General features: G+C 40.2%; 1 protein-coding gene across 5 annotated transcripts in view; it reads left to right on the top strand.

The window, feature by feature from the left end:
- usp32 (ubiquitin specific peptidase 32) overlaps nucleotides 1-22,313 on the top strand; it is a 51,457-nt gene that overhangs the window by 6,927 nt on the left and 22,217 nt on the right. For all 5 annotated transcript variants that reach the window (XM_061046066.1, XM_061046064.1, XM_061046063.1 and 2 more), the window contains exons 2-8: nucleotides 8,626-8,753; nucleotides 10,680-10,785; nucleotides 11,636-11,754; nucleotides 13,458-13,617; nucleotides 20,623-20,754; nucleotides 21,234-21,341; nucleotides 21,661-21,776. In XM_061046066.1, the coding sequence (XP_060902049.1) occupies nucleotides 8,626-8,753; nucleotides 10,680-10,785; nucleotides 11,636-11,754; nucleotides 13,458-13,617; nucleotides 20,623-20,754; nucleotides 21,234-21,341; nucleotides 21,661-21,776 (869 nt within the window). The remainder of the gene's footprint in view (nucleotides 1-8,625; nucleotides 8,754-10,679; nucleotides 10,786-11,635; nucleotides 11,755-13,457; nucleotides 13,618-20,622; nucleotides 20,755-21,233; nucleotides 21,342-21,660; nucleotides 21,777-22,313) is intronic.

Genomic DNA, 22,313 nt, shown 5'->3' with positions numbered 1-22,313 from the left:
GTACAGTGTGAGGCAATACCAAGTGAGGCAAACATTTTTTAAGTGGCTGCACTACACCTTTTGTCAAAGACTTTTGATATCATAATCTCATATAATAGCCTGCTGCTCCCGCAATGAAAAGCACCAGGGGTTATTAGCCCAACGATGGAGGTAGCTAAGGCCCTTTTGGCTTTTACAGCCAGCCTTAAGGGGACTACTCAGTTATTTGCACTTCATTTTCCAACACTGGAGGTTGCTGCTTGCTTTTAAAGTAAACAATAGATACATAAAGATTAATTGCTTCATCCGGCAGCCTAAAAGTTTGTTTTACTGAAACATGATTCTTTGGGTTAATTAAAATATATCCTCTATTAATTGAATGTTTTTGCGTCCAACAGCTCCAAATTGTTATTCCAAATATTTGATGAATGAGAAGGGCTTTGAAAAACCAGAAATGGCTGTTGCATCACATTTTTCAAAGCTGCCAGACTCCATTCACAAAACTGTAAATTTTACCATGCAGATCATTGAAGATGCAAATCTACTGCTGCCTTAACCGGTTGGTTTATGTATACTAATATGCCACTCATAAACATTGCTCTGGCCAACCCTTTAAAACACCACAGTCACATTATAACACAAGGACCTGAATCAATGAGGCAGCGGTATACTAGCAACTCTCATGTTCTGCTCAAATATGTTCCGCTAAAATGACTGTTTTTGTCAATGGAGTCTGGTGGCTTTAAGGAGTGCAAGGTAACATCGTTTTCTGGTTATTAAAAGCATCTGACTCTTTTACAAAACGTTTTTTCTCTGTTTGGCTCCTTTCTGATAAGTTGTCAGACACTTGAAATAACAATCAGATGATAAAGTCTACGCAGAACACGGGGGATTATTAGGATTTGTAGAATCAATTTTACAAGTGGCTCTAAAAATAAAAACATTTTCTCTTCTCAATCTCATCAAACAAAAGCTCTCGGGTGAATGCTGGCATCCTGCCCTCAGGTGAAAAGTACAGGGCTTTCTAAGAACAGCACTCCCTGTATGTTTCTGCCTGCAGCTATTTGTTGACAGCCGGGCTCATGTGAGCTCAGTATTTGCATTCTGCTTCAGACTCTGCAGTGTTTCCACTTTCACTGTCAGCAGAAGTGCTCCTGTTTATTTGACAGGATGGGAGGCATTAAGTCACAGCGGGATGCTTTGCTGGCTTCTGCCATGATAATTTAGTGAGGTGGTCGTACAACAGAAAACCTGCTGTGAATGTGTGTGTGTGTTAGAAATGCAGGTGTGTGTGCAAACTGAGAAAGAAAAGCTAAAGATTCAGTGGTGTGTATCAGGCAGTAACAATCCCTCATGCTTTGTCCGAAGAGAGTGTGTGTATGTGTGTGTGTATGTGTGTGTGTGTATGTGTGTGTGTGTATGTGTGTGTGTATGTGTGTGTGTGTGTGTGTGTGTGTGTGTGGATTAAAGTGTGTTGGTGCACTTGCAGAAACCAGAGCTATTGTTTGCCCTGTATTGAATGGTAACCGTTGCAGTTAATGCAGCCCAGTGTCCACGAATACACCCATTGCATCACAGCATCAACAATACACAGAGTGTTCTCCACAATGTGAACTGCTTTGTTTCCCGTCCTCATTTGTCTGTGCAAACGTAACAGTTCTGCTATAATCCCGTGGCTGTATTCTGTTTAGAGTGGTATAATAGAACACTTCTGCTCCCTGATTCGCAAACTAAACATTTTCTTTATTTACTGCCTGGTTCTCTGGGGCAGTTCCTTGATATGTTTGCTTTCTAACAAGAGTCTGACTATGAGAGCCTGCAGAGGTTGTAGTTGAGGTTTTTGTGCATACAGTTGTCATGCTGATGATGATGAACTATTCGGGCTGAAACGTCTCAATTTTCCAGAGGCCAGTTTGACAAGCTGCATCATTTTTCTGACCAACAGTTAAAAACCTAAAAATGTAATTTTTTTTAAAGATATAAAATGGAGTAAGTAGCAAAGCCTTTTACTGGAGGAGCTGGATCCAGAGGATTGAAAAAATGACTTGAAGACAGGGCTGGTCATTTTCTCCAGATACACTTTTTTTAAGATTTTGATTAAAATTGTCTTTAGATCCTGACAGAAATGAATAACTCATGTGCTCTGAAAAAGGGATGCCTGTTGTAAGCCTGTAAAAGCTTTGAACAATATCTGGTAAGAGGTACCAATCTGATGAACCAATCACGCCTCCCTGTCTCCCTGCTCGTTCTCTACCCCTTGCTTGCACTAGCACTAGATGACAAAGTTTATACTATGAATTTGTCGTTGGCCCAAGGACACATTGGACATGTGTCTGCAGGAGCTGGGGACAACCCACTCTACTGACTCACTCTACCAACTGAGCCACAGTCATTCATTGAATCAGGTGTTGTTAGTTATTCAGTCACCTCACTGAGGTGGACTATATAGAAAACTTTACCTATGGTGTTGTCATGATACTAGAATCTTAAACTTTGATATGACTGTTAGTAAAAGTTAAACAAAAGTGTTACCTGTTTCGATACCATGGCAACAAAAATATAAGTTCTACATACCTAACATTGGGAAATGTTATTGTTATTAGTCAACAAAAGAAACATGCTCACTCCTGCACGAATAAGTTGGCAACGTTTTGGTACCGAAGCATTGCCAACATTATGGGTTGACAATTTGCCAAATGGCTTCTCATATAACTCGTATTCCCCGATAAGTAGGTCACCGCAGTCTGGCAGTGTCTGCATGATGTTTCCGTCACCTTCTCTTGTCACATTTCTTTACTCGGTGAAACCAAAACGCTTCCATACGTCATATTTAAAAGTCGCTGTGGCATCCACTATTTCAAAATCGTCGCTCTGTACTCCCTCGCAAATAGCGCTGGTGTCCGCCATATTTGCTGAGGATGATGGGGGCGCATTGGACGATGGTCTCAGTAGTTCCAACTTTCCTCCTGTCTGCTCCACTGTGGCTGATACAAACTACTTTTTTCTGTCAGTATAGTAAAATTATAAACACCTTTACGTCCCTACTCTACTTCAGATATTTCATGGTGGAATAAACCAGTATACACAGCTTAAATGTGTTGAATGTTAAATGTTTAGATAGAGGACGACGTCAGTGCTCTAACACACAGCTGTCTGCAGGGCGGTGGTTTATCCACCCTCCATCACTGATGCTTCCCTGATGGACAGCCCGCCCCAGCTGATCCGTCAGCTGGCTGCCCGCTAACCTCCAGCGTGTCAATGTTGAGATTGAGTGAGTGCAGGGTTCAGCAGAGGGCAGATGTAACATTAAGTCAGATAATGAGCCCTTCAAGCCCCCCCTCTGATCTGCTGATTATTTATAATACCTGCACATGCTCAGTTCAGGGATAGAAACGTCATGTCAGTTTATGCTTGGATACATTAGCTCTTCTGTAAACATATTCTCTTCCCCGATAGCCTCGACGTCATCTTTTGTTATTGTAGTATTGATTGAGAGCCCACTGGCGGCATAATCTACATATTGTATCTGTAAGTTACCATATCAGAATTGATCTGTCAGAGGAAAAAGCTTATTAGAATATCTAAATTGAAAAAGACTTAAATTGATGAATCAAATAAAAAAACAACATTAACACCATTTCAAATGTTCACTAGTTTAGGAAGGTTTCAAACCATACCAAGTCTTCACTGTTCTACACACATGAGCACTGAGACGAAGCTTCACTGTAACTTTGATTTAGCAGAGATTAAAATGTGCTAATGTGTCACTAATATGAGATAAGGTTTTTATGGGACAAAGGCAGCTGCTGCCGGGCTCTGCAGTGTCTTTTATTCTTCTCTTGTGAATACAGTGAGCTCGACATTACATGACACACGAGCCTGCTCCTTTCTTCTGCCTCTGGAGCTTTATGCGCTCTGCTGATCCACGTGTGTGATTGGCTGCTCGCAGGGCTGCTAAAGCCTGTGATTCAGCACTTCAATGCTAATCATATCTGCATTTCTATTGGGTGGCTCCTATCGCCCGCTCAGTCATACAGAAAAACACATTTTCTATTCTGTTAACGACACACCGCTGCTCTGCGACACATCTCCCATTTAGTCAGTTTGGGAAATGCTTCAAAATGTAACCAGTGGTGCTCTTGTGCAGTAAAGCAATCCTTCCTCACACTGTTACTCACATCAACACCTGGAAGATGTGCAGTAAAACCAGATGTTCATGTCATGGCTGCTTGATTGTGCAGCCAGGTTTATTCCCTGACATTTGGTCATTTTCCTGTGTTTCTCAGTGTTGAGAATCCCTCGAGGTGAGCTGTTTTTTATGTTTCTGCCCTCTGGCTGTCCGCACATCTTGTTTGATTGCAAGGTTTATATTTTCTCACAATCATTTCTTACACCCCAACATCCAGCAGATGGTTTTCTTAACATACAGACTGCAAACAGGGGAAAACTAGCCGGGCTCTGTCCAAATTCGGGATGTTCCTAGCGGCTTATATCCTTGTCTATTAAACAGAAATTGAAAGTAGGACTATCTGAGTATTATATCTTGTGCAGTCATTCTCTTGATGATCTGTGTTATCTTTTCAGACCGAGTTGGATCACAGCCTCAGCGGGTAAACAAGGTCAAATTGGTTTGCCGATTGTGGCTAACATTAGCAGTGTTAGCACAGCTAGCCTTTGGTCCTCCTTGCCGGTTCACGTCCAAATACCTGTGCTGAATGTTTTTACACTTCTGCTCAGAGTGGTTGAGTGACTATATGAATATATGTACGACACATCATTTAACTGGTAATGTGGCCCTACATTGATTCATATTCATAATAAGTTAAACCGACGACAACTGAGGGTGAGGACGTTTAATCCTTTGGAAGACTAATCACGCTATAGTCCCAACCAAAAACTGTCCTTACAGCTGAAGAAACAGCTCGTACCTTGTTTGTTTTATCCATTAGATACAAGAATTGTAAAACCGTCCAGGGCTATGTGAGACTTCATGCAAAACTGTTTCCTCACTGGTTGTAATAACTTCCTCGAGTATTGTAACTTGATGGCCTCTCTCTGACTTGAGGAAGTCACTGAGCCCCATAAAACAACAACTTTGCATTTTATATTCTTCCGTTTTGTGCTTTTGCTTCCTGGAATATTAAAACTGTCTTTCATGAGGTCACAGTCAGGGTCCAAAAAAAAAGTGGATGAAGCAACAGAGTCCCCTATGTGTAGTTCGATGGATTTAAAATGTCAACAAAAGACGTGGAACAACATACTGACAAACAGAAAACATAATGCTGCTGTTTTATTTTGTGCACAGAGATCATAGCGGTAGCATGCACACAGTCTATGCACGGACTCCAGTCACATGACAAAAACATCACCACCACCCTCTCCTACTGGCTCGAGGGGAATTCTTCGGATAATATCCTGCTGCGTTCTCACATTAGCTCACTCAGACTTGCTGCGGAAAGAATGCTAGGGGGCTGCAAGAGAAACTACGGGTGAAGTCAAAAGCGAGAGAAATCTGTCTGTTTGCATTCACACATACGACTCCTCCTGGAAATATCAGGAGTTCTTCCGGAGTTTTCTGCATTCATCTGGTGAAATTCTATTGTAGATGACCAAGATGTAAAAATGAAGAGGAGACTAGACGTAAAGAGGTTTTTAATATTCACAGTGTTTCAAAAACTGCAGAAAAGACTGGTTGCTTTTGAACTGCTTTGAGATATTCTGTTAGATCTATTCATATTAAGATCAGAAATGCCCAAAGTGTATCATCATTATTGGCTTTCATCACGGCTCTATCTGCTTGGATCTTTTTTGTTTTTTTAACCACCGCCTCTGAAATTGGTTAGATGAATGTGCAATAATACCCGAGCCATCCCGAAGGACGCACCAGTGTCTCATCAATCCTCTTTTGCATCAATCCTGTCAAACACCTGCGTCCCTGTATTGCTCTCCAAAGCATTTTCTTTGAATTGATTTGCCTTATTTGCTTCTTTGGATCACTTTGTTTGTGGAGCAGGCGGTGGATAAGGTTAGGCTGACTGAAAAGGGAACTGAAGGAGAGTGGTTTGTGTGTGTTTGTAAAACTAGAATGTAAAAATGATACTTCTGCAGCCAAGGATGTTCTTTGATGCCGACTGACAGCAGTCAAAGTCAAACAGAGACCAGCAGCTCATGCTGTGTGAGTGGTTATTGTTACTGTGAGTGTGGAGAGGAAAAGGTCACCAGGCCATCCAAGATAAACTATTTTAAAGTCTTGTAGAAGTGGCAGAGGAAGTGTGTATCTCAGAAGTCTGTTTGTCCTTGTTTTAAACCCTTTAATTTAATGTTGACTGATCCGACCTGGTTCAGGATTTTGTGAGTAGAATTGGATTTAAATATTTAATATGAAGCTTTCACTATTCTTTCCTTTTATTGCAGTTGAGTGCCACACCAGACTCCTACATCTGCCTACTTTTCATTAAGCACTGTCTGAATGTGAGACTGTAAAACATTTCCAGCTGCTTACTTTTTTAGTGTTTAAAGTCACTCCTGTGTTGTTTTTTACTTAATGATTAAAGGATTTAATTTAGCCTGTGAGCTAAAGTAAGCGGTAGCTCAGTTAGCAGCCCCTGACGCCCCACTGAAGAGTGCATTTTTATGTTTTTTTTATACATTTCTCTCCTCGGCTTATTTTTTTTAAGATGTATTTTTGGGCTTTTTATGACTTTATTGTAATGATAGGACAGTAGATGGAGTCAGAAATCAGGGCGAGAGAGAGTGGGGAATGATACGGGGTAGAGGAGGAACAGGTTGGATTCGAACCTGGGCCACCTGCACGGAGGACCACAGCCTCCTTACATGGGGCGTGCGCACTAACCACCAGGCCATCGGCGCCCTCTTTCCTTGGCTTCTAAGTTAAATGATGTCTGTGTTCATAGGAAGTTTGTTGTGTGGATTTCTTCACTGCTTACTTTTCATGAAGCAGGATGAAGATTTCTCAGGTTTTAAAGCCCCTGTGAAAACTGCTTTTTGAAATAGATGAAAATCTTGAAAATTAATTTTATGGTTGGAGAATAATGCATGTTTACAGTAATTTATATTGAGTGTTTACACTAGTTTATATTGAGTGTTTACACTAGTTTATATTGATTGTTTACAGTAGTTTATATTGAGTGTTTACACTAGTTTATATTGAGTGTTTACACTAGTTTATATTGAGTGTTTACACTAGTTTATATTGAGTGTTTGCAGTCTAACAACACGCTGCATATTGCTGTAAACATGTGTACTTGAGGTTGTGTGTTTCTGCAGGGTAAGCTTCATGTTTCTATCTTTGTTTGGACTCTATCTCCCTCTACAGGCTGGTGTCAGAACACAGTAGAACCTGATGTTTCAGTCTCGTTTTACTTTTGTAACTAACACAGTTATTAAAAGAAATATTCTTATTTAGGATTACAAAACCATGAACTGCCAAAACACATCTTCTCTACCAGCATGCAGCCTGATTATTGATGCTAGTTGTGGTTGTATTAGAGAACTTAAGGAACTAAAGAGGTGATAGTGGTTATAATGAGCTCAACCTCACAGCAGGCACGCTGCTGTTGAGAATGCAGCTTCTTGTTTTAAAAGAGGGGTGTAGGAGCAAAGAGAGACACTTACAGACTAGACAAAAGACTCAAACAGTGTGCATATAAATAGCGTATCCAAAATGATGCAACACGTAAAACGTCACCTCGTTGTGAGGCTTGAGGTAAACAGATCTACATTTATCATAACAAACCCTTAACGCAGATTTGAAACGCCACACCAACACGAGTGCAACGTCCGAGATCACTGAGTGCAGTGGTTTTTAAAGATTTAAGCTTGTTATTATGACCCAACCTATCAAAAATGTTTAGGATAACTTATATTAGATGACACAAAGTCACTTGGTTAAAAAAAGCTTTCAGTGCTTCACTGTCAGAACCAGAAACTGCAGCTCTGTTTATTTAAAGAGATGTTTACTATTTGTCTTATAAATGTACTTGATCTGGGATTTTGAAATCCTTTATTTAAAAAGCTTCTTTTTCTTAATGCATTACTTTTTTCAGTAACTTTACAACCCAAATATGATCAATGATTTCTTAGATTTAAATAAAAATATATAAATTGCCTTTGCATCGTTAGATAATTGAAATAAAAGAATAAACATTTTTTAGAATTCGGCAATTTCTATATAAAAATTATGAATCATAATATAATATAAGAAAATTGGCATGATGCAAGCAGTGATTATATGAAATTGTGAAGTTGACACTCAACTTCACAATTTGGCTATATACTTAATAATAAATGTTTTAATAGTAATGTAAATGATCTAAACATCATGTAAAGAGTTGTTCACAGGTTTGTGTGTTTTGAAACAGCAGGGAAAGAAAAAAAAATGTTGTCCTTAAATGACTTTTTAAACATTTAAGTCAAAAACTATGTGTTCCTTTCATTCATTTCCTGCCTGACTTTTTTTTTTACTGGTATAAAATGTATGTGTTTTCTCCTCAGCAGTCTCTAATCCTCAATATATTCATTGAAACAGAGTTATTTTGTGTTTGGCTTTTGTTGTCATTATTTTGTAAAAGCAACGATGCATGCCGAGTTGTCTAATAACTTTCTTCCTTCTCTTCTCTTCTCCAGTCACGGATGTGGAATTGAAGCGTCTGAAAGATGCCTTCAAGAGAACCAGCGGCATCACCTATTACATGACCCAGCAGTGCTTCTACAGGGAAGTGCTGGGAGATGGAGTTCCCCTTAAAGTTGCAGAGGTAAGTTTCCCACAGTAATCTCACACAGCATATCCTGTGTTGGCTAAAACAAAAGCTCAATATCTGCACTGCAATGAACACTTGAGCGTCCATTAGACAAACCAGCATGCTGCCTCTCTCTCCTCCGTCCTTTGTCACCATGGCAGCCGTTACTGCGGTGACAGTGGTCCTGATCTGAGGCTGCTGCTGCTGCTGGTCTCTTCAAACAGAAACATGGCTGCTGCACATTGTGACAGTTCAAAGAAAGCATGAGTCAGTGTAGAAACAGATGAGCTCTTTATAATGTGTACACTTTCATGAGGGGAATAAAAATACAATCTTTTTCAATCTCCAGACGTCTGATTTGACCATGATGCCGTTGGTTAAATCAATCTAGGGGCACCGGTGGCCTAGTGGTTAGTTTGCGCACCCCATGTACAGAGGTTGTAGTCCTCAAAGCGGGCAGCACCAGTTCAAATCCGTCCTGTGGATTGGACAGGATCCGTTACATAACCGCTAGGCTATCGACGCTCCACAAAGTTTAAATTTATTAGAAACAAAAACGGCCTTATTTGAATTTGAATTATAACCTTGAGAGTTTATGTAATGTAAAAACATTAGGTTGGCGTCTAGTTTTTTCACTCATGTTGTTGGATACGTAAAAAGATTAAATTAAGTTATTTATTAACTTGTTAAGTGTGGAAGTAGATGGAACTGAATATACTTTAAATTACTGGTTAAAAAGTAACACAGGAAGTTTGATGGTGAATTTAAAACTTTTCAAAGTATGACTCATGTTGACTTCTCCTTTTGTTAAACAAGAAGTGATGCTGCTCTAGTGTGTGTCTTTATGTGTGTGTGTGCGCGCGCATGTGACCCACTGACACAGACACACTTCATTAGTTCACAGACTGCACAGTCACCTCTCAAGCTTCATGTTTCTGTTCACACGAGCAGCCTGAAATCTTCTCTTTCACGCTTTGTTGAATGTTGTTGAACCTTTTATTTAAAAGATAGAGATGAGCTGTTTATTGATGATGATGATGATGAAACATTAGTTTTTTTATATTTTTGTATTTTGATTTAACGTAATCTTGCAATATCAGAAACAACAGAACTCAAACTGTTGCACAACAGAACCACTGGTGTCTTTAATCTTTTAATAACTCAGCAGATATTTCTAAAAATAGATCAATCGTGTGACGTGTCAGTTATTTTTCAAGTGATAGTGTCAAACTTTACTCCTCCAACAAGGAATGATCTGCTTGACGTCGTCGGTGCTCTTTTCAAAATAAAAGATGAATTCCTGTATTTTTGCCTCCTGCTGATCGTGGTCTTACACACATCCTCTTTGCTCCGTGTCTGATCAAGAAGAAAAAACAACCTGAGATATAAAACATGAAGTCGTTGGAAACAGAATAGAGACATGATGGATGTGCAGCACTTTTATTCTCAGCGCTTCTGAGAGACCTTCCAGCTCTGTTTTGCCCGAGAAAAAAAACCGCCAAGTTGACATGGGGCCTACCTTACAGCATAGTCAGTGATATTTAAAAAAACAGATGGACTGTCTAAATCAAAACAAAGGGATTCATATAGCAAAATATTTGTTAAAGACAATATCTTTATAGCAATCCTATTCTTCCAAGTATTCATCCCTCTTCGTCTTATGAAGTGAGAGCAAGTCTTTTCCTCCACAAAGCAAATAGAGTTGATGATTTTTTTAACCTGCGGCCTTAATAAGTTGTCCCTTTACTTACAACTTTTATTATCAAGATACAAAAGAGTGGAGGAATCAAATTTCAGGTCCAGAATCTCTGAGACTTAAAGAGCAACTTCTCTTCAGACCAACTTGCATCTGCATACTCTGCTAACCTGTAAATTGTGTTGCAGACGGTGTGAACACGAGCCGATTGGAAGTTGATTCTAACACTGCTTTCTTTGTTTCAGGTGATCTACAGCTCGTTTGGAGGCTCGTCCAAAGGGCTTCATTTCAACAATCTGATCGTGGGTCTGGTGCTCCTGACTCGAGGACGCGATGAGGAGAAAGCAAAGTGTAAGTTTCTTCTGACAAACAAAGAGTCGGGTGTTTTAAACTGCTATGAATACACCACATATCACTGTCATCAGTTTATGTAGTTGCTCTCGCCTCTGTGTCATCTTACTTCTTGTTAGTCCTTTGCATCATTTTAAAGCAAACAGAAAACCATGAAAGGAAGAAGATTGAAAGGAGGGGTCAGATTTGTCTGATTCACTACATGCACATTCTCATGATGCAGTGCTCCAGTTTGTGGCAGACTGTTCACTGTACAGTTTGTTGTGCACTTTTACAAAACCCAACATTACAATTTGACAAGTTTCCTTTTACAATTCCTCCTACATCCAAACCTATATTTGCCTCACAGAGCACAAGAACAACAGACATGACGGCGTTTAACAGCCGAATTAAATCAAAAACTCTGAACCGCCTCTCCACCAGATTAGGATAGCAGTGTAAGTCAACACGGCGAAAAAGAGAGCCCGCTTTGTGGCGCTGAAAACTCTAAATTTAATGCTCACCATTCCCGGCATCCTCATTTCTCGCTCGGGAGTGCAGCCCTTTGGATTAAAACATTTGACACATTCATTATAATAATCCTTTGAAACATTAACGTTTTATCACAAGTCTGCCCTTTCTGCAGAGCTTTTCTAATGCAAAAGCATAAAAACACAATTATGGAAGCAGGACTTCTCTCTGTCTGTCTCTCCCTCATTGTTATTCTGAGAGCTGATGTTGATGTGTTGCAGGCAGAATAATCCATCAGGATGTTATTGACATTGTAGCTTCTTACCGAAGCCTGCCTTCCTGTGATAAAGCTCAAGTCTCTTCTGACTCTGTGTGTGTTTGTGTGTGTGCGTGCTCACAGACCTCTTCAGCCTGTTTGCCAGTGATCTGGGTGGATATGCTGCCAGGGAAGACATTGAAGGCGTTCTGCAGGTTCTGGATGGAGAAGTCCCAACATCCCTCAAGAAGTGCTTCAGTGAGGTCAGTAAACACAACAGGTCTGTCACAACAAACTACACACACACAACGAACACACCAGGGTCAAGTGTGTGTGTGTGTGTAAACGCGTGTGGTTTGAATAATAAAAACAGTCTAAAGGGAGCTTCAGACTGATATCTTTCTTATCAGCCGCCTTCTCTTCCTGGCTCATATCTCAGGGTTTGTTTTCATTATTACAGAGGAGTTAGCCACATGCTCATAGAACAGCTATAGTTAAGAGTTTCACACATGGAGCCAGAGAGATAATACAAAGTTTGGCTTCATAGCGGGATATTGTTCTGCTTATTAGAATACAAAAGAGCCTTTCATATCACAAAGTGCAACAAACAACTTGGGATAATAAAAAATAAAACGCAAATTAAACATCACAGCCAGAGAGCTCCAGGGGAGTTCAATAGCAGTAATGTAAGGGAGGTTTTAATACAAGCTGCAGGTAAAAATCACTGCACTAAAAGTAAACTGTAGATCTAGCTAAATCCAAAAACTAACAAGCAGCACAAGCAGCTCGAGACACACACACACACACACACACACACACACAATATCACAGGAATGGCCTACTGGCACTGACTGCCTCCTCTCTCCTGCTCTGTATACTTTGCCTCGATTGTTAAGTTGGCACAGATGAGTTTAATCAGCAGCTGCAGCAACAGGAGAGCAGTACCTGACGCCTCGTTGCTACTTACGTATATTTACAGAGGCACGTCAACCATTCATTCCTTTGGGAATCCCCTTGATATCCGATATGCCTGCGAAAACTCCTCCCCTCCGTTATATTTCAGTCTGGAATGTAGTCCAGTTCATAAAAAAAAAAAATTGAACTTTTGCGTTGGAATACGGAGAGACCGCATGGCTGTGTGCTACCTCAGCTAACATGATGCTGACTAGCTAACAGGATGCTGAATCTGAGAAATGTTAATCCGCTACAATATGGTTATACTTTATAGAAAGTCTTTATCACATTTGTCAGTTCGATATAAAACACAGTCATCCTCTTTATCAGTTAAAAATGAGTCTCTCCCTCGGCTACATGTAGTTTCTATTCATCTGTAAAGAAATGCTCTAGGACACTAGTGGCATCACCCCCATATTAACAGATCTACAGACATCAGTCACACGTGTAGGTGGAAACGAGGTGTGAGGAGTCGACAGGGGAGAGGGAGAAAACACCTCAGCAAAGAGACACAACACTACAGAACATAACACCTCCCCCATAAGAGCTAAGTAGAAGTTTGTTTTAAAGAGGGAAACCTCTCTTTATTATACGCGTAACTTATAAACACTAACCAGATATGTTCCTAAAGTTGCTCACCAATAGTGCACTGTTAAACACACCATCTAGTGGCAGTAGCAGAACCAACACCACTGCCAACCTGTAACACACCACCATGTGTCAGAACACTACATGTAGCTGAGGAGGAGTGAAGAAAAGGAGCATATCTGCTTGATAACTTGTGAGGCGTTAAAAGAGATGTGATTCAACACATGGCCAACACCAAGAACCATGAAGCCTACCACCTTGCTCAACACGTATTGCCACAACAACAAAGGTGAGCGACACTTTGCTGAAGGCAGCTGACAGACTGTGCGGCTGGACTCCTCGAGACAGACACACGTGTGGTTACAGGCGGAGATGCTGATCATCTTTTTCGACAGTCTAACTGTGATTTCTGTTGTTGTTGCAGGGCGACAAAGTGAACTATGAGCGCTTCAAGAGCTGGCTCCTACAGAACAAGGAGGCGTTCACTTTGTCCAGATGGCTTCTGTCTGGAGGAGTGTGTGTCACGCTCACCGACGACAGCGACACACCAACTTTCTACCAGACCCTCGCTGGTGTCACACACTGTGAGTACAAGAAACACTCTCCTCCTATCATTTGTCTTCTTCATTATTCCATCTGCCCTTCATCAGTCAGCTCTCTCTCACCTCTCTGCTGCCTCCTATATCACACTTGAGTTCTGCACACCACGATCGATGACTACTTAACTGTTGATGCAGGATTTCTGTATCCATTACTCTGTAATTGTTGCCAAGGTTGACTTAAAGTTGCAGATGTATTTGTTGTTTAACTTTTGCAATTATATTGAAGACTCCAGAAGCACTAGTGAACATTTTGCTGCTCAAGTAATTTGGCAAACTTTATCTGTATCCAGATCAAAGCAACCTAGAACCCAGTCCTTTACAAAGAAGGTCAGTCAATGTTGATCCTGCAGTCTGTTTGCACACTTTGATGACACTCTATAGTCTATTTTTGGTGTTAGAGGTGAGGTCCGAGACACTTGACACATGACATCCAAATAATCAGTGAGTAGGCTGTGTTATTCTTCTTTTCTGAAGTCATTGACTGAAACAGCTTTATACATAAGGTCGTCCCGTCCATGTACACATGATGTAAACACGGCCCGACAACAGTACAGCTGGCGGGACTCAGGTTTCTCACTCACTGTAGACAGTCATGACTCAGAGATATTTTCACATGAGATACTTGATTACTGCTGTATTTATGTGTAAAATGTCAAACAGCATTCCTTTAAAACTTTGCTGCAACTTTGCTGCATTTGAAGAAAATGTGTAAATCGGCATCTTTCAACAGGTAGAACAAGAGACACAGGGAATATGTCAATCAAGTAATTTGTATTGATATTGAACCAAATCACAGCTTCGTTATCTCATGATTCTCTAAATAAAGTTTACTCAGATTCTCTACGTAGGATTCACTTCAGTCGACTTGATTTCCCCCCAAAAAAAAGTTCTTGCCACTGTACAAGACCTTGAGAAAAGAAACTGCGTTGGAGTTATTTTTTCTAAATTCAACCAAATGTAATGTATATTTAATAGAAGTTCTTCCACAGCTTATTCCTTCTACTAACAAAGATTTAACTGTGACGCATGTTTGATTGCCCATGTAGGTAACAAAAAGAGCAGTTGGTTTTGCATCAATCCTGTTGGCTGGAAGCCGATGAAGACCTTTTTTTTATTATTAAGAGGAACAGGTTTTAGAAATGATTGGACAAAATAAATATCTTAATTTCATCATAAAAATTCAGTATTCCCCAATCAGGATTATTCATTTAACCAGGTCATGTTGCCTCATGTTACCTCTCATTATAACATCTGTTTTCAGTATCTAATTTGTCGATTATTTCTTTAGCTTTATGTTTGACTTGGATATGTCTGCAAGATACCAAGATTTTGGCGGCTGTTGCTCAGTTGGTAGAGTCAGTTGTCTCTCAACCGGAAGGTCGAGGGTTCGATCCCCAGCTCCTGTAGCAACATGTTTGATGTGTCCTTGGGCAAGACACTTACCCCCAAATTTCTCCTGCTGGTTCGTCAGCGGCGACAGTGTGACTGTGAATGAATGGGATAAGTTACTTCTGGCGTTCACACAGCAGCCTCTACCATCAGTGTGTGAATGTGTAGGTGTGACCTGCGGTGTAAAAACACCTTGAGTAGTCAGAAGCCTAGAAAAGAGCTATACAAGCTCAAGTCTATTTACCATTTAGAAATCCAACAAATATTGTACTGATATCTGATTTTTGATATTCTTATCCTGAAGCGAAATTCATTTAAGAGGTTTAAAAAAAAAAAATTCATAATCAAAACATATTTAAAATATAGAACAAGGAAAGAAAATATACAGACATGTTCTTTCAAGTAAATTTAGCCAGGCTTTATTTAGCCAATTAAGGACAGAGGGCTGGAAAAGCGTGTCTTGTAAAGAGAACCTGGACGCTGCCTTTAATCTGCTGATCCTCTTAACTTAGTGTCTCTGACTGTGTGTGTTGGAGAGGGAGAGAGAGAGAGTGACTGACACTCTCCTGATCCATGATTCTTTCTAGAAAAGGAACATGAAGCTTGACTCACGGCCGAGCTTAGAGCAGCGAATCCCCCCTCCGCTAACTTGCTAGCGTCCCATAGCATTGTAATATTCTGAGAGTGGAAATCTGAGGGAGAAACGGGCGTCGGGTCGGGATGACGTAGATTTCTGTGAGCAGTGATCAGGTGGAGGTTAATATGCTCAGCGCTGGCTGTGGCAGCACCTCTCCAAGGATGTTCCCTGGATAATGGTATGGTATCTCTGCTGCAGGTCGGAGAGAGTCGCACCTCTAGGTGGGTATCACGTCAGACTAGTCAGACTTGCTGTGATTGTTGTTCTCTTTTAGCAGCTATCATTGGAACAGTTTGTTGGAGATCTTTTGACCTTTTAATTGGTATTAACAGAAAGGGCAATTTCATCTGATGACAAATACAGACCTTTGTTTGTTTTATTGGTAGATTTACGAGGAGAGCACAATATCAATCCTTAAGATTGAAGCATAAACAAAGATGTGTTTGTAAAACAAAGAATTAGAAACTTTAAGAAGGAAGAACTTGTGTCAAACTTCCTATCAAGGTTCCTACACCTGTCTAAGTTTTTAACAGAAAGTTCCTGAGCTAGGACATTTCTTTCCAATCCTACCCATACATTTAATTTATGAAGTTGTCAAAGAGTAAGTCATCTCTAAAACTGGGCCCTATCTTCTGCATGTGTTTGATTCTAAATGATTGGGTATAATAGATGGAGAAATGTAGAAATATCTATGTCATATTGCTTCAGGTAGCAGTCACAAAACTGGCTGCAGTGACGACTACTCCTTGACTTAATATACAACCCATCAAAGTACGACCCATCAAAGTTCTTGTTTGTGTCACTGACAGATTGATTTTCTGAGTGTCTGAAAACATTACAGATAAGATTCCTACAGTAGTGGACCTTTTCAATACAGCGGAAGATGATTCTATTGGACCAGGAGTGTTCCCTTGAAGACATTCAGCCTTTAAAGCCACCCGAGTTGATTTATAAATATGCTAATTTAACCTTTCAGAACATGGGAGTTGCTTGTCTACAGATGCATCAATCAGTTACTTCTTCGTGTTATATGATAATTGTGTAAAGACTCATGATAACACCAGCAAAATAACCGACTCGAGGTAGAGCAGCAAGTCCTGTGTTCTATGATGTAAAATGACTTTATCGTCCGACATGTAACATAACAAACTGAGCTTACTTTTTCATTAGCGTACTTTGATTGGGTCCATTTTCCTGCAGAGATGACCCATTCAGTCATAAAGAACCCAAAATAAGAATTAGTATGAAGTTTAAATGAACACCCTGGACCTATCCCTGAGGCACTTTTTCCAGAAACGTACTGTCTTTGCTTATATACCTGTTGGTGAAGACTCTGGTGTGTCTCTGGTTATCTGTATCTAAAGGATGGTCGGACTGAAAGCTCATTTACCCCTAATGCATTTAAGGTCCTTTAGCTTCTGGCAGGTTCCCCTGCCAAACCCAAATTTTTAAGACTGCAATCGTTCCAACAATTTGAGTTCAATCAAAGCCACTGATACTGATGTAACCTTCATTAATACCGTAGCCTTTTCGTTAACAAGGAGCCATAAAGACTTATTATGAGCGGTTTTGAAAAAGATGCTTTCTGTAATCGCCTCGATTCAAAATAAAACTGATTCTAACAGACTGAAATTAAAGCCAGTCTAGAGGAGAGTTTAAACATCTCTAAACTGATCAAATTAAACTCAACTCAACCTGATCCTTCTTCCTTGTGTTCCTTCTGCTCATGCCCTCCACTAACACAATTTGGTGAAAGCTGTTGCTTTATTGACAAAATGGAAACCAAATGGAAACCAAACCAGAGGAGGAAAAAGAGCAATAAACAGGAACAGGATGGATACCAATCTTAATGAAGCTGATCAGAAATGTGCCACAAAGATATTTCTGATAAGTGCTGAAAGTTCGTTTGTGGGATGAAAGGTTTCCATAGCATATCTATACCTCGCTACTTTTTCATACACCATGTTATTTCAATAATCAATAATATATAAAGTACAAAAGCTTTGAAAAAAACGACGGATCTTCAGTTGTATTTTTAACAAAAAAGCTGCCACAAGTGAAAGAGTGGATGTGTGAAAATGCCAACACATCCACAAAGCCGTAGTGATTAGGACTCCATCACAGTTTGCTTATTTTATTATTTTTCTTGAGAAGGTTACCTCTTGGTTTTGTTGAGTTTGCAACTAAGCGTTGATACATAAGGTTAGTCCAGAGTCTGCTCAGAGGTGTTCAATAATGTATCACTCTCATATTATTTCCTCCATGTCTTCTCCATATAGCCGCCTTTAGCTCTAAATTATTGATTTTGCACTCAGCGCTCAGCGTTCAGTTTGTTTAGGTAGAAACAAAATGTCCTGAGGCCGGACATGGAGGTGAACACAAAATGTTAAAAAGGATGGAATTCCTCCCAGACAGGTCAGGGTCAACTTTCCTGAGGTTTACATCTGAACTACAGGGTCAGAGGCTTTGAATGTACACGCATGCACGCAATACTTAGGTGGTTGTGTAAAACAAGACTATTTGAAGATACTGATATTACTTCTTTTATCAAGTAAATGTTTAAAGTCCATGCTCTGAAATGTCCTCAGGGAGTAAAAGTAAAAAACAGTCTATGCAAAGCTAACTGAAACTCATCTGATATTTAAATCAAACTGCAGAAAATAAGGAACATGAAGTTTGTAAAACAGCTGGATGAGGATTTTCTCTCTGCTCTAAATCTGCTGCTTGTCGTCGGCCATGTTGGATCCTTCACTTTCATCCATGTGGCTCAAAGTTCCCCCCCCTTCGCTCACAGACATCACATTCACCAGTTTTCCTCTGTCTCTGTTTTTTTTATCTGGATATGTCTTTAGCTTTGTCCGATGTGATTGATGCGCCAAGGAATCTTCTTTTCGTCCATCAATGTAGGTTAAACCCGTCTTGATGTTGGGATTGAAGGGTGCAATAATGCTCAATGAAAAATAATGAATCATTCGGCTCAAAGGAATCAAAGCTACAATAAAAATCCTGTTTTGAAAATGTGAAGATTAAAGGGGAAATGTAAATATTATAGAGGAAAAATACCAAACACTACTCAAATCTAACAATGACGGTCAAAAGTAGCTTTTAACGACTGTGTCCCTTATTGCAAATTAAAGGTCCCCAAAGGAAGTGTGTTTCAACCTGAGGCTCCTACAGGATCATGTATTATTAACATCCACGTCTGGTTGTGGTCCTATTCTATTAACTCTAGTTCTGGACCTTTTTTGTCTTATTATTATCTTTATATTTTAGGGCCCAACTGATATGAGATTTTTGGGCCCGATATTGATTGGAAGAAAAAAAGTCAGATACCGTTATAACTGCGGATATCTTTCTTAGATCCAAGTTGGATCTGTGAAGATAGATAGATACTGTAGCTATACACATTTACTGTGTTGATCCCTCAAATGCAGTTATCAAAGACTTGTGGAAAAAGATACATAACAAAGACAAGACGGTCACTCAACTGGAAAGTAACTGGGCATGTGCATCGCCTACTATTTTTCTTTATCTGTAGTCGGCTTGATCAGGTGCCTGACTGTTCAAAAGAAACATAAGTAGATGACAGTAAGGTTTGATTGTGCTGTGGTATGTGCAGTTTGTGTCATTTTAGTGCTCCAGAATAAACATTTCTGCATGTTTATTACTTTAAGTAACCCTGTGCTGGCCGCTCTACTTGTTCTTTACATAGCTTTGATTGGTAGTCTCATTTAAAGCAATCCGGATTTGGTAGTCTTCTAACGTCTGTATCTGGATCAAGGTGATCTAATCAAATGTAGCTTTGAACAGCAGGCACTAAAGTGACATTGATAAGCTAATCCTGGATATCAAGAAATGCCCCATTGAAATTCTGGTAATGGTGGATTTTCTCGTTTAATCAGGACCGGAATCACAGCCTGAACGACAGAGCGATACCCCTCTTACACTGAACAACAACTTCCAGGATTCACAAGCACTCGCCCACAACCATAAACATCTCCTCTGACTGGAAGCTGTGACCAATAACTGGAGAATACAAGCTTCTAGGAAGGTTTTTTTTATGACCCGACTGGAAAGCCTTTGTCCACTTTCTGTCAGGAGATGACCTCCGTTTTATTTCCCTGTGTGTGTGTTTTGACACCTGTCATATGTTGTGGCTCCATGCCAGATGCTAGCTAGCTGGCTAGCTGCTGAATCCTATTACCTTAAGCTGCAGATTAGCATGTTGAAAAGGGGGAGGCTGGGTCATTGACCCGGGCAGTGCAGTATATACTATATTGGCTGAGTCATACATGAGAACATCTCAGATTTGCTGTTAACATGACAGTTCTCATGTTTACCTTTCCTGCTTGGTCCCAACATGTAAGTGCTCCATGTAGACCCAGAGGTTGTTGAAGAGATTAAATATACAACATCTTTCCTTGGGAAACGGGGGAGCGTAAAAACGTTCCTGGGAGAGGGAAGTCTGGGTCAACTTGCCTGCTGCCATCACAACCTAGATACAAAGAGGACAATGGATGGATTGTTGATATGGATGGATTGATGTTTAGGTGTGTATGGGGCTCACATAGATGTACAATGTTCACCTTGCAGACTCGATGGAAAGACTGTTAACATGTCACAGTACTGCATTGGATTCAGCCAACATTAGCTGGTAGAATAACTTTAGTGATTGACTGTAGAAACCAGGTAAGAACAACACCTTCCATTGCTCTTCACTGCACTCTGGTGTTGTAGAGAAGACAGGTGGACCCCCTCCTAAGGGGCTCTGCTGGGGGGGGGGGGTTAGGGTAACAGTTCTTCATACTCCATCGCTGCCATATCTCTCCAACCAACGGTCATCAGCATCACCTTGTTTCTGACATCGTCTCGTCTGTACTAAAACACTTCACTGTGTATTCATTAAACCTTGTAATAGTTGTACTCTGTATTTTTGACCCCTCTTGTTTCCTGTCCTGCAGTGGAGGAGTCCGACATTATAGACTTGGAGAAGCGCTACTGGCTGCTGAAAGCTCAGTCCAGAACCGGACGCTTTGACTTGGAAACCTTTGTCCCGCTGGTCTCTCCTCCTATCCACGCCTCCCTGAGTGAAGGTAAGACAGACTTGACCTGTTTTTAAATATTAATGAACATAACAATAACAATAATAATAACAATAATAATGATATTTTAGGAGGAAGTTGACTTGCTTGGAGGAAGAAACGAATGGCAATAAAAAGAGATGAATGTGATAAAAGGAGACAAATGCAATAAAAAAGAAATACAAGCCATAGAGAGAAATATGAGATACAAATATGTAGGACATATGGTATTGAAGCACTCAGAAGAATACAATGAAGTGAGATAATGAAGGCATTAAGAAGATGACATCCTGTAAAAACACGTCTATAAAACTGAGTTATTAGACGTCCCTGATTCCGCACACCTTCTGCATCTCCTGCGGCAGGTCGTTTCTGAGCCGCAGAGCTCTGCTGGCACATCTTAAGTCTCACTTTGCAGGGTTATTTTTTTTTAATCTCCACAGAGTAGCGTTTGTGTTAATATTGTCTTATATTTGTTTGTTTTTTTTCAGGCTTGTTTCACGCCTTTGACGAGAACCGGGACAATCACATCGACTTTAAAGAGATCTCTTGTGGACTGTCTGCATGCTGCAGGGGGCCGGTGGCTGAAAGGCAGAAATGTGAGCCATGCTGTGGTTTTTAATCATTACAGATAAATGCATCCCAAAGGCTTCACACACACACGCAATCTGTTTCTTCTTTGAAGCTGTTATTTGAGGTTTAAAATGTAAGCTGGAGGGTGAGGGTGTTTTTTTGGAAAGTGGCAGATTGTAGTTCATTAGTGCACAATCACTGGAGCTTGAAATTACATTTGCAGAAATGGATTTCCTGCTAATAGTCTAAGCAGCATTATGTGTGGTTTGCAAGCCGAGAATGAAACGTTTGCATCTGTATTTTCCTTCATAACTAACTCATATCTTCTCTGTCCTCCTCTGCTAGTTTGCTTCAAAGTGTTTGATGTTGACCGTGACGGGGTTCTGAGTCGAGATGAGCTGCACGAAATGGTCGTGGCCTTGCTGGAGGTGTGGAAGGACAATCGCACAGACACACTGCCTGTAAGTTCAAACACACACACACACACACACACACACACACACACACACACAAACACACAAACACTCTGAACAAAGATGCATGTACAAACTGTGTGTGAAAAGAACGAAGGACATTATTGTTTTTATTTTCTTCAAATAGTTGAATGCAAACAAAACCTCTGCTTAGTCCTAAGTCTGGTCTTTCTAAGTCTTTCTAACCCGCTAAATATTAGAAACGTTTAATTAAATGAACTCCTTAGTTGCACTTACTTGTTTCTGTGGGTCTTCAAACCCAGTAGGTAATTTCCAAATGATCTCTTATTGACCTCCAACTCTTTACAGTTCATACTTGTGGGGCCTTGAACCTTGTACATTACTGCATTCATTTTGTAATATATACTTGTGTTCTATTACATGCAATGTCATCTGAAAATAGTTTTTTCTCACATAAAAATGTTCTTATAGGTAAAATTGGAATTTAAATAAGTACATTTCAATATTGCTTTATTCAACATTTTGGGGCGGCTGCGGCTCAGTTGGTAGAGTCGTCGTCTCTCA

This window comes from Labrus mixtus, chromosome 9, assembly GCF_963584025.1.
Source record: "Labrus mixtus chromosome 9, fLabMix1.1, whole genome shotgun sequence".
NCBI classification, from domain to species: Eukaryota; Metazoa; Chordata; class Actinopteri; order Labriformes; family Labridae; genus Labrus; species Labrus mixtus.
Note: the sequence above shows the minus strand (reverse complement) of the source record. Positions and strands in the feature narration are given on the sequence as shown.